This window comes from Cupressus sempervirens, chromosome 2 (assembly GCF_028749045.1).
Source record: "Cupressus sempervirens isolate cs-2001-9-10 chromosome 2, ASM2874904v1, whole genome shotgun sequence".
NCBI lineage: Eukaryota > Viridiplantae > Streptophyta > Pinopsida > Cupressales > Cupressaceae > Cupressus > Cupressus sempervirens.
The window spans coordinates 153,199,037-153,212,450 of NC_143119.1; the positions used below are offsets into that span (position 1 = coordinate 153,199,037).

At 34.7% G+C, this 13,414-nt stretch overlaps 1 protein-coding gene across 2 annotated transcripts in view; it reads right to left on the minus strand.

Moving 5' to 3' along the window:
• Positions 1 to 572: 572 nt before the first annotated feature.
• Positions 573 to 13,414, minus strand: part of LOC149571508 (zinc finger protein CONSTANS-LIKE 9-like) — a 73,141-nt gene continuing 60,299 nt past the window's right edge. For both annotated transcript variants that reach the window (XM_089813016.1, XM_089813015.1), the window contains 2 exons: positions 1,188 to 1,528; positions 573 to 1,063 (listed from right to left, as the gene is read on the minus strand). In XM_089813016.1, coding sequence (XP_089669142.1) covers positions 934 to 1,063; positions 1,188 to 1,528 — 471 coding nt within the window. In that variant the 3' untranslated portion in view covers positions 573 to 933. The remainder of the gene's footprint in view (positions 1,064 to 1,187; positions 1,529 to 13,414) is intronic.

A 13,414-nucleotide genomic window follows, 5' to 3' on the forward strand; every position in this document is an offset into this window, starting at 1 on the left:
TCACTTCTTTCTGGACCATCTGTTGGAATCATTCCTAACTAAAATTTGTCAAACCTGGCACCAGGTAAAATCCTCCTATAAGGAAAAAGTGATGCACTTTACGTAATGTATATCTGAAACACTACAAAAACAAATACCACTTTAGGCTTCACTACTGAACTGTACAAAAATCAACAGAGCCAAATTACATTATATCGCTACATGAGATTCAATCTTTTACACTTATAGTGAGATATGATTATTAACTTTTTCTTCCGAATGAAGTTGGAAAACCAGCACATGATAGGTTATCTCTTATACTACTTGATGCATGCCAATAACCAAAGCTTTTTCCCAAAGAAACATGAAATGAAATGCAATTTTCAGTTCTCTTGAGATATCATAATCATTTTAACTTGTCAAGCCTATAAAAGGAAGCCTTATTTGATACAAAATATTTGGTGCTTGGTTTTGGACTAATATTTCTTAATTACGAGTTTCATCTTTCCAATATGAAATATCTGTAAACTAGCATATTATTATAAATTCTAATGGACCAGAGAATACATCAAATGAATTCATGATCAAGGAAATGGATATCAAATTTCTGTCACTGCAATATACAAGGAAATATTCAAAATACAATACAGTTTCTTTTATGCCATGAAAGACCTGTTCCAAACCCAATGCATGATAATTATCCATTATAATTTAGATGTAAATGCAGTATAAGTTAACATAAAGCAAGCATGATTCACTCACTGGATCTGGGATACCCCAACCATTCTTAGAATGGCAGCTTATTGGAGACTGAATACAGTAGTTCAAATTCATATGCATAAGCACAGTCAAGCATGTTGCAACCAAGGGGCAAAGACTCGTAGTATTGTCAAGTGAGAAATTGACATACACAAATAGCAGAGAAAATTACAGATACTTGACTTTTGTTATATTTTAATAGCTTCTGGTCATGCTTAAAGGATCATAATCATAAGCTTCTCCTGCCTTCACAAAGCGACCTTTCACACGCTTTCTTGAATCCGCTCTAGTTTTGCGAGATGCATAGCGTATTTTTTTCTCAAACCTGTTTTCAAAGAAAAAAGCAGATAATTGGAGTTAATTGCAATATTTTCTTGACATGTTTGTATCTTGTAGGTTGTGATTTGTGTGCAATGGCACCTACAAATTCAAATTAAAAAGTGACATACATCCGTGACTTCTTTTTCTCCTTATATCTCATCATTGCATTGTCCCTAGCCTGTGAAACTGCAGTATCTGAATTTGAAGGTCCCCACGGAGGTTCTCCCTTCAGAAATAGAGGTGATAAGCCACAATCATGATACTCAGCAGCACTGCTTTCCCCACTTAAGCTTGATAGAGAAAGTGAAAAACTAGAATGAACTGGAAGAACAGGCTTTATATTGCTAGGCCCACTTTGATCTGGTATGCCTTGGACAACCCCACCTGTTCCAGGCAGGGCAGCTTCTCCCTCATTCGCAGGTTCCTGAGATGATAAAGCCATATAACCAACTGGAGTGTCTGCAGATGGCTGGAAGGATATTGTGTGATATTAGGCACCGCTTATAAATATACCATCATTAAAGATCAATTTCAGAGTTACACAGCAAGCAAAATCTTGATTTATTCACATCCAATAAGTAGATTGATCAAAGTATTAATAAAATTTGAATCAGAACTGTTTTCATAATAAAAAGATTATAAAGGTCAAGTTTAATAACCGTTATCAAAAGCATGTGAAATACTGACATGCAACTTACACCAAATGATATCTTAACATTGAGTTTATGGGATTTTTAAAAATATGACCTGAAACAATTCAAAGCTGTAACTTAGTGGACATGCTAAATCTCAGCAATAAAAATTTCATGACAAAGTGATTGACTCAAATCTTGAGCATGTAAGAACTTCCATGTCTTTGAAAATGAGGAACCCATGAAAATTCCTAAGAAAAACTAAACATACTTCTTTCTAATATGAGTTTCTAGATCAAATCACTGTGAAGCCCCTTTTGAGGTGCCGGTGTTTCAAATTCAGAATTCTTGACAATGAAGTGTGCTGATGTGGATTTCAGGTTCGAGTTCCTATTGCACAACTGTACATGGTGGCATTTAAGCGTATGATTTGTCAAAGACTCAGTTATAGATGGGACCTTTGTAACTATTGTGGAATGTTCAATTTCAGTCTAAGCAAGATGTATTAATAGTGAAGTAGTTGAGACAATTAGATTTGTAGCTTATATTCCATTGGGATGAATCGCCACACTTAGGTTCATGTCCATGTCCTAATCCTTAGGTCCCCTGTCCTAAATCCCATACCTGTTCCTTGTTATGGTAAATCGATGTTGTATTAAACAGAGGAGATGAAAGCTCCTTATATAGATTTACAAAGACTATGTTTAAAAAGAAACAATTATGAACTAAAGACAAATATAAAAAGTACCTAATAAGCTAAAGACCAACAAAGATGACCATTAAAGACACATTACAATGTTCTACTACCCTCCCCTAATAGTCATCGTCTAACTACCCTGCAGAAGACTACATATCTTGTGGTGAAAAGATCTTCATAACATTGTGTTGCTATTGAGACCTTCCATGGATCTGTAAAATGTCAATAACCAAGAGTAGCCAAAATCTGTCCAGAAAAAATAGAGAAGGCAGCCCCCTTCTTTAGAATGCTCTGCAACAAGAGTCAAGCGCTTGCAACTGACTCTTGGCACTCGGATGAGTTTGCCACTAACCTTCCCAAAATCTACAAAGCCTTTGATAATAGAACCACCCTCCCTTGGACATAGAGTATACACATGGGGAACAACTGCCTACAATTTTAAGTAAAAATCAGCAAACCCTCCAAACAATTGTAGTTGAGAAAGATGCCCCAACACCTAGGATGTTGGTTTGGGTTTGGTTCCAAGTTCGGGTACAAAGGATCAATTCACCGGTATGACAGAATTTTGAAAAGGATTTTGGGTTTGTTTGGGTGTATTAGTACAAAAACATGTAAAAATCATACATACACACATATATATATATATATATATATATATATATATATGAAGCCTAGAAGCATGAGTTACGATTAGAATATCACATGGTATCATAAAAACATTTAAACACTGTAAGCTTATAATCATAGCATCATGACCATACCGTCATAGCATCATATTGACATATATTCTTGTTCAACATCAACGATTCAAAACAATAAAATGTTAAGTCATAAATCATAAAATCAAGTTCAAGTATGATATTCATCATCATCTTTTTCTTCTACATTGGCATCAATTGATTCACAAATAGAGCCAAGGCCAATGGGATCAGCTGCACCAATAACATTATTGCTGTCAGCTTCAAATTCATCAAGTGCAAGCCAACATAAGCCTTTTAGAATCCACTTTTTAGGGTTGCAGATGTTCTAAAATGGAACCTAATCAGACTTAGAGGTTAATTTCTCCCCCACTTATATCAGCACAGTTTTCCCCCAAGTTTTTCGATATGGGTTTGGGGGTAGCACTCTCAAGAAAAGGACAAGGGCTGTCTTGTGAAACCAAAAGTGACTTATTATTGTAGAAAGAAGAGATCCCTCAATCGCCGCGATTCTGGTGAGCCAAGGCAACCTAGCCAAGTTATGCTAACTCAGCTTAGTAACTCACCGATTTTTGGGCAAAAACTGCTTAACTCAGCGATTCACCAAAATTGCCATTACTCGAGGCCATAAATCAACCATGCGGCTGCGATATTTGATCACTTAAAAACGAAAAAAAACACAACCTTTGTTTTACATTTCTTTTAGTTATGACCCTAAAAGGCCTTCTAAGTGCTTAGTATGGGAAGAAGAGAGGAAAAGTGAAAGAGAGGATGAACAAAGAGAAACCATAGGTTTGCAACCAGCAAATAAGAACATCAAGGATATCACAAATCAATTTGCATTGGCAGCATTAAAGAGTCAATAGCAACACTCCTAAATTCATTTGCAAGAGGTAAGTGTTGAAATTTGTAGATTGTGTTGATTTTTTTGTACGTTAATGTACTCTTCATTGTTTGTTAAATTTTTTTGCTTTAATTTGCTAATCTTGAATGTATTTTAATAAATTGCAAAGTTGCAAACCCTACAATGTTTTTGGAACAAGTTTGCAAACATATGTTTACAATTTTCTCAAAAAAATGTAGTGTTTGCTGAATTTTTTTATTAGTTTAACTTTATAACTTTGTAAAATTTTGAATTTTCATATTGTGACAAACTTAACTTTCATTTTTGACAATGCCTCCAAAGGATCTGGCTTGGAAATATATTGAGGAATTTCTCGGAAGATAAAAAAATGAAACAATTTTTTTAAAATTTTAATATTATTATTTTTATTATTATTATTTTTATTTTTTCTGTAAAGATATAAACTCTGGTGGCATCTATAGATTCAAATACCGTATTGTTGGCATACCTGGACATGATATTATTGTGAACACTAACAAATTGTTGAGGCAAAACATTTTTGTTATGTCTAATTAGAGACATATGAACAAGAGAAGTTAAATAAGATGAGGCAACTTGAAGAGTTAAGTGCTATTGGCTCCCATCCTCCCACATCCGCATGTTGTGTTGGAAAGGGTTCCACACCCACACGTTGTGTTAGAAAGAGTTCTACTAGGCCACCCTTTCTTCCTAGTGCTAGTGTAAGTGCTTCTGCTCCTGATATTGGTCCTATTACATTTCGTCCTAGAGTGGGGAAGTCGAGATTGGATAGTTATTTTGTGCCGCACACTACTCCTAGTGCATAACCCTTGCTTGAGAGCATGGGTTGGAACATGCAGATTCATGATGATGCCAGAAAACAAATTTGCACATTTTGGTACTTTTGCAACATTCCATTTATTGCAGCTAGGTAATTAGTTCTTTTTTATTTGTTTTCTTTGAGTTTGAAGTTAAATTTCAATTAATTCTACTTGTCTAATCATGGATTCATATTACATAATGATTTATCATCTAATCATAAACTATTTGTAACAGGGCTCCTTAGTGGAAAGCCACGAGAAATGTCGAAACTATTTGTGGTGCAGGGTTTAAAGCGCCTACTGATGCTGAGTTAAGTGGCTTCCTCTTATAGATGAAATGGTTGAGGATATGAAAATTGAGCTAGAGGACCACAAAAAGGCATGGACCCAAAGGGGTTGCACCATGACGACTGATGGTTGGATGGATAGGAAGAATAGAACACTCCTACATTTTCTTGTTTCTTGTAGAGGTGATTGATCATTTTACTTTCCTACATGCATTGTGAATCGTGATTGAATTATTTAAATTTTGATGTGTTGATTGATGACGATCCATGATAATTAATTATTTTTCTCTATTTAAAATTTGTAGGATCCACCATGTTCTTATAATCTATTGATGCTTCCACTAATGTTAAAAATGCCACATGCTTATATGAGGTTATTGAGGAAGTCATAGTAGAGGTGGGGAAAGAAAAAGCAGTGCACGTGGTGACAAATAATGCAGCAAGTTATGTTGCTGCAGGTAAACTTTTGAGTTATAACTTTTCAAGTTTTGAAAATTTGATGGAAAGACTATAAATTTATTTGAACTTTTCTAATTCCAAGTTTCTTAACATATGTAATTTTCTAATTAATTTAAAATTGTTGAAGGTAAACTATTGATGGAGAGACACCCCAAAACATTTTGGTCTCTTTGTGTGGCCCCTTGCCTTGACCTCATGTTGGAGGATATTGGTAAGCTTGAGTGGGTCAAATCCTGTGTTGAAAGGACCAAGAATAATTGCAAGTTTGTCTACAATCATCCATTGGTCCTTAGCATGATGAGGAAATACACGAGGCAAAAAGAGTTAGCTCGTCCTAGTATCATGAGGTTTGCCACAAATTTACTTGTATTGAAATCCTTGTTGACATTAAGGGAAGATTTGAGAAGCATGTTAGTTGGGGTGGAGTGGACTTCCTATTCCTTTGCTATGACCACTGCAGGGATAGATGTGGTAAATTGCATCTTTGATGAGGTTGGTTTTTGGACACCTTCTAAAGAAATATTAGAGGTAAATTTATTACAATTTAACATTTAGTATTTACTTGTTCAATAATTTAGTTTTGTTAATTTGTGGCTTAAATGTTTTTTTACAATATATGCAGGTCATTGAACCCCTCATAGTTCTCCTATGAATTGTTGATGGAGAGAAACCCTCTATTGGCTACATATATGAGATCATGGATAGGGACAAGGAGGCTATTAGATTCTAGTATGCAAAAGTGGAGGAGAAATATGGAGATTATTGATAGGAGATGGCAGAATCAGCTTCACAGGCCCATCCATGCAGCAACTTATTACCTGAATCTAGCATTTCATTTATGTCATGACTTCAATGTGGATGAGGAGGTTCTTACCGACCTATACACAGTGATGTAGAAGATGAATGGTGATAACAGTGCCTCATCTACAACCATTGAGCTAGATAAATTTAATAATCAAGAAGGGGCAATTTTCTCTAGCAGGATGTGCACAGATGCTCGGATATCATTACAACTAGGTAAAAATAATAAATTCTTAATTTTATGGCTTATAAGTTATGCATTTTAATTTTTAATTTTGTAATTTAACCTTAAAGTTGTACTTGTAAATGAGGCATTTTTTTTCTTTTCCCTTGTTTCAAATAGATGTTGGCAAATGTTTGGGCCCTCACCCAAATCTTCTAAAAGATGCCATCCCTATTTTGAGTTAGCCAAACAACGCTTCAGGTTGTCCAAGTTTGAGCACACCCACTCAAAGAGACGAAATAAGTTATCTTTTCAGAGGTTGAATGATATCATCTTTGTTCATTACAACCTTGGTCTTAGGACCAGACAAATTTTGGACACTGACTGCTCTCCAATCACTCTAGAGCAGATTGATCCAAAGCCAAAGTGGCTCACCGAGGCTATCAATCCAGACCTCACTGAGGACCTCAACTAGGTTGACCAGATAGATATAGAGGTTGAGGTTGTGGCTATTACATAGGAGGATAGACCACATTCTGGTAGACACACATGCACAATCACACCCTGTTGATGTTCATGAGTCCACCTCATATGTGGGGGCTATGGCTACTCAATCCTCTAGGACCTACCTTAGACGACTTTGTAGCAGGTAGACGAGATACTCAAAGGCTGCAACGAGCTTGAGGATGAGGATGAGGCTTGAGCTAGAGCTTGGGCAAATAGACTTGTTTTTAGTTTATAGAGCTTGAGTAGATACATTTATGATTTGATGTAATTGGTCTTATGGATCTCACATACATTCATGATTTGACAACATTTATTATTTTATATATCTATGTCATATGATTCTACGTTTTCTATTTACTTCAGCTACAATTTTCATTTTATGAATGTGATGGATTTATCATTTATGTTCCTTGTTTATGTATGTTAGCTTCTATTTGATGATGTCTATAGTGTTTTTTTAGTTATATTCAATAAAGGGTGCATGAAATAAGTTTTAAATCGTTAAATCTCTAAATTTCAAGGAATTTTTTTTCATTTTGTCGAGTCGTAGCCAAGTCACGAGTCGTGTTGGCCTTGCCGAGTCTGAGTTTGGGAACTATGGTAGAAAGGCACCTCGAATCATTTTTCTATTCACCAACGTATTCTAACCTAATAGTGATGTCAAAAAAAATTAAATTTGCAAAAAAAAATCAGCTTGCTCGCTGACTTTGACCATGCATGGGACCAAGTTCGTTCGTGGTTCGATGTTTTCCAACTTGGTCTAACTAGGTCTGAATTAGACATGGTCTGGTTCAAACCACTCCCTTGTGGGCCAAATGCACAAGCGGACAATACCAAAACCATGGACCAATTTGAACTGTGATTGGTTAAAGGGCCCATTTGGACGAATTGGACATCCTAGCCCAAAAGTGAATGCAAGATACCATGATTACCAAGAATTTTTGTAGATGAGCACTACAACTCAAAACAGACTAAAAGAAGCCATGGTTTTTGTGGAAAAAACAAACAAAACCCCAAAAATGAAGTTTACAAAGCATCAGTTTTTCAGAAAAAACAGTAAAAAATAAAAAAATAAGAATCCTAACATAAAGTTCCACTCGAGTATCACAAATTACAGAAACCAAAAACAACTTTTGAGGTGAAAAATAGATCAAAAACAAAAAACAGAATCCGAGACACAAATTAGAGAATACAAAACTTTGATTTTGAGAAAAAAATTATTAAAACCCAACAGATATTTTTGAAGGGAAAAAATAATGAAAAACCGAAAATGATCTTTGTGGAAAATTTTATTAAAATAAAAAAGCCCAAAAAAATGTTCGGATTGTTGTTGGAAAACACACAGATTTGCAAACGAAAAAACAACATGATGCTGAAGAAAACCAGACCTGCATGCAGGTCACAAAAAGTCCAAAGACACAGGCACGAAAACCTGAAAGAAAAATTTCACCAGGGTTGCAGATCGAAAACCTGAACAGAACTATCACAGCATGTAGAAATTTTGCAAGCTCTGAAAAACAGTTAAAATCCTTCAAAAAACAGCATTTCGCAAATGAAAGTTGCAAGCAAACAAAAATAATTGAAAGGTCTGCCCTAAAAAATGATGCAGGTTGCAGAAATAAATCCAGTCACGTGGGTCACCATCAGAAATCATGACCAATGAAGCTGCGGGAGGAAAATAAGGGCAAAAATTTATATAAATATCATGAGCAGAAATCTGACGCATGGCACACAAACAGATCCGTGATGCAGATTAGAACCAAAAATTTTAAAAATCCATGAACAACCCGAGTGGAAAGACAAAATCCCCATTGTGAGCAGAAATATGTCAATGAAACTGAATGCACATAGGTTTAATACAGAAAATGGTACACAAGAAACCTTGCTGAAAGTGACCACAAAAATTGCATAAACCCTTCCAAAACAGCTTAGAAACAGAAATATTAGAACATTCACGAAAAAACCTCTAAAAATTTTGAAAAAAAAATTACCGAGTTTCGTTGAAGAAAATGTTACGATTAAAAAATAGTCAAAAATTGAAAACCTTCCAAAATCCTGAAACCTCCCATAGAGGACTCAGACCCAGACTGGCTCTTGCTCTGATACCATGTTATGATAAATCGATGTTGTGTTTAACAAAGGAGATGAAAGCTCCTTATAGCTCCTTATATATATTTACAAAGACAATGTTTCTAAAAGAAACAATTGTGAACTAAAGACAAAAATAGAAACTACCTAATAAACTAACAACTAAGATGACCATTAAAGAACCATTATAATATTCTAGTATTCCACTTCATTATATTATCCATATATTTTTCCTAGGTATATGATGATTGTTTTAGGCACCTCTTTTTAAATTGGCTAAAATAATAGCTCAAGGAACTCATTACCCTTGTAGGAAGGTTATGTCTCTTCATTATTAATCCTTTTGTCTTACTATATTATAATAATAATGCCCACAAGTATTTAAATAGATTGAAATAATTGTATTACAACTAACCTTTGAATCCCAATCCATGCGTACCTATCAAACAATTTGTTGACTACCAATTTGAGATTACCTTTTGTCTTCGTATACTTCTTCTTCATTATTGGTTCCTTGATCTTATTCCTTGACTTGAGCATCTATTCATTTTTCTCCCTGCTTGATGTCTAGGTTTTACTTCCTTTATTGTGTGGACCAATTTATAAACATTCAAGTAAAGATCCAAAAGCTCACTTTACCTTTATACCTTTGCTATTATGTTTGACCAGTAGTTGCTAATGGTTACCACGTTTTCGTAAGCTTTTTCGGTCTTCTCCATTTGGCAACTGACTACTTATTATTAGCTATGGTGGTAAATCACTACTCTTCCAAATTTCCAATCAACTGCTGACATACAAGTCGGAAGTATAACTGCCTTCATATGACAGGGCCACAAAAAACAAGTTCAAATAAGCATATACAGTTATCATATGGAACAGGTCCCTATCTTGAAGAATGAAACCTATGGTGACATGTTTGCTTTTACGTGGTCATCAAAGTAATTTGTCAGAGTTGAAATGCACAATTTGCAATAATGAATGATTTCTTTGCTTTGCAGGCAAATTTGTGGATGACATTAGCTTCAGGACAGTGGTGGATTAAACCACCTTCAAATTAGCTATCCTCCCAATTTAGAACAGTAGTAGATCCTGAAGGACGTGATTATGGACTAACAATTGTGCTTGATGATTAACGGACTATAAGGCAATAATTTAAGTATTATAATATGTGTGGTATGTTTTGACTGATTGATGGATGGTCAGGGATAACCAAGATATCCATTGTATGAAATAAGAAGCAAAAGGTTTCTTATATAGAATTACAAGTCAGGAAGACAACCCATGTTTTGAATGTGGGACAAGTAAAAGGAACCTACTAAGTGAATTTGAAATAAAGCATTAAGTATACTCTAAGCCGGAATCAATTTATTATTTAATAAAGCTTACAACTAAGAACTCATTGACCATCACTACAAAATAATTACTTTTAAAAGCCTCCCTTAATGGCCAATCCACTAACAACACCAAGTTTGTTCTGAAATTTTACAAATTTGCCAAGCCTCAGAGACTTTGTAAGAATAAATGCAGTTTGGTCCTCTGTTGAACAATGTTGAAAAACTAAGTTAATCTAATACAAGTTCGTTGATCTAGTGACAATGCATTTCCACATGTTTGGTACACTTGTGGAAGACTGGATTCTAGGCAATGCTGAGCACTCCTTGATTGTCACAATACAAGGCTGCAAGTGTTGTTTGTGGAATATCAGATCTTAAAAGCTCCCTTCTAAGTCAGACTACCTCACATTCTCTATTCACTGCTCCTCAATATTCTACTTCAATCAAGGAAAGTGCTACTTCTTGCTAGTCCATGTGACTACAACTGTGCTAAGATTGAAAACATACACGAAAAGTGAATTTTGTGTCTTCCAAAAAAAACTACTCAATTCGAATCTATAAACCTACATAGCCTAGGAACTTTGCTTCTGCTATATAGAATGCCAAATCCAAATGTCCCTTTCGAACATTTCAACAACCTCTCAACTGCAATCCAATGTTCTACATTTGGTGTTATAACTGTTTACTGTTCTACCTGTTAAGATAAATACGTGAATTAATAAATGAGATGACAATGCATACTAGATATAGAGGTAAAATATATCTTTATTCGCCCATGAAATTATTATAGAAGAAGCCTCCAGATGGTAAACCAAGGGTTAGAGTCAATCTGACAAAATTGTACTACTTTTCTTGATGATAAATAATCTATTTAAAAGATCCAACGATTGTGAAAAGGAGCACAACCATCAACCGTCATTTATTACTACCTTGAGCTGACAAACAATTATACATAGCTAAATTGAAAATATTACTGAAATGTAACAATAGGCATTGCATACTCACTACAATTATGAATCAAGAAATGAAACTCGTAAGATAGCTCAAATTAAGTTTTAAATTCACATGATTCTCAAGTTCAATTTACATGGCCTTTTCCCATTCAAATTTTTCTTGTCTCCTCAAATACTCGTGGCTCATAAGCTCTCTAAATATTGGCCATGCAAGAAAAGTTGAAAGTGTTCTTTGCGTTATTGTCTCTCAATCATTTCAATAACCTGAACATCTCCAATGATGCTATGCTACCATTTGTTTTCTTCTTGGAATTCTCTTCATCGAAACTAATGTTGACACCATACTCATACTTGTGTCATCTGAATGTTGATTCTAGATGTCTTAGCTGTGTAGATAAGATCTTATCATGTTAGTTAATTCTATTACATTACACGTTTCTTTTATTTGCAAGGCATCTCATTGTGATATTGTATATTCAATCGATCATTTCATCTGTAATTATCAGGCAAGCTATTTTGGCTGTTCTCTCTTGTGGAAGCTATTCATCTTTCACCAATAAACTCCTACATCAATTGCATATATTTTTTCAGTTACAAGTGTTATTTCCTGATTTGACTGTTTTATTGAAAAACTTGCACAAACAAGTGAAAAGGACATGGCATAGGTCACAAGTCCGTTTAAAACATGAGAATTTGCATGTTTTCTGTGAGTTTTGTCACTATTATTCTAACAATGAAACCTCCTGTGAATGATTGTAGCTTCGATCAGATGATTCCAACCTATGAAATCAAATGTTTGAATGGCCTAAAGGCCTTAAATATTTGATATCTATCCTTCTCTATTATTATCACGGAGCATTATTACTATTGATAATAAATTGTTACGGAGATATACATCTATATCTATCTATCTATATTATATATGAGATATATATACACATATATATATTATTTATATATGTGAGATATATTATACATACATAAATACACACACACACACACACACACATATATATATAATTTATTATCATTATGATAATACATTGAGCAAATGTTATTTGTAATAACCAATATCAGTTCAGATATTGACAAGCTACGGGAGACATGCCTCTTCATATCATTTACATATTCATTGAAAGAGTAACTTGAAAACACAGAAATCAATAAGTGATATTAGAAGTTACAGCAGCAACACATCTTTAACATGGTATTAGAGCTGATTTGAACTTATGGGAATCTGAATGGTTTGATTTTCTGGTTAGTGAGCCATAATTAGTATATGGTTTGTAATTCAAGCATACTGAAGAGATAGAGAAACATTTGAAGATGTGTTTTTCAATTTTCTTACCAGGTGTTTCATACTCCTGTTTGTTCTGGTCCAAGGCAGAAGCTTTGTTTTTTAATAAACAAAGACAGAAATAAAGTTTAGATAGGATCTTCCATGTCGGGGCAAGTCAAATGTGTTTGAGCACTGATTGCTAAGCACTACCATTATGATGCTTCCTCACACAAAAACATAGTTTTGGATTGATACGGTTCTTATTGCTCTCAAATACATTTATGACTATATTGATTTGTGAGATGGGAAGCCTAAGTAGACGATGATTTGCAGAAAGATGATAGGTGGTTCATCTGTCAGCATTGAATACCCAAGTCGTTCTTGTTTGGAGGGGACAACGGTGTTTCCTCATCTTATTTTAGATCAACTAGCCAACAACAACACAATCATCAGATCTGGAATGGTAAAGAGAATAATCTTCCAAATCGGTATTTTAAGTTAACAAAGGTTGAACACCGAACTCCACAAACACATGTATAGCGGAGGATGCAATGATAGAATGATAAGAAGGAAATGCTAGTTGTTGGAGGCTGCTGCCCAGGATGATATAAATCATCGCGTACACCGGGTAGACTGTGTCATCGACTCAAAGAATATTTGTAGATAGCATTGCCTTGGCTCCTTATATCATAATTGTGCTTACAAATAGAAAAGAAAATAAGTATAGTGTGCATTAGGATGTATAAAGTGTTTTGATCCATATGTGATTGTTAT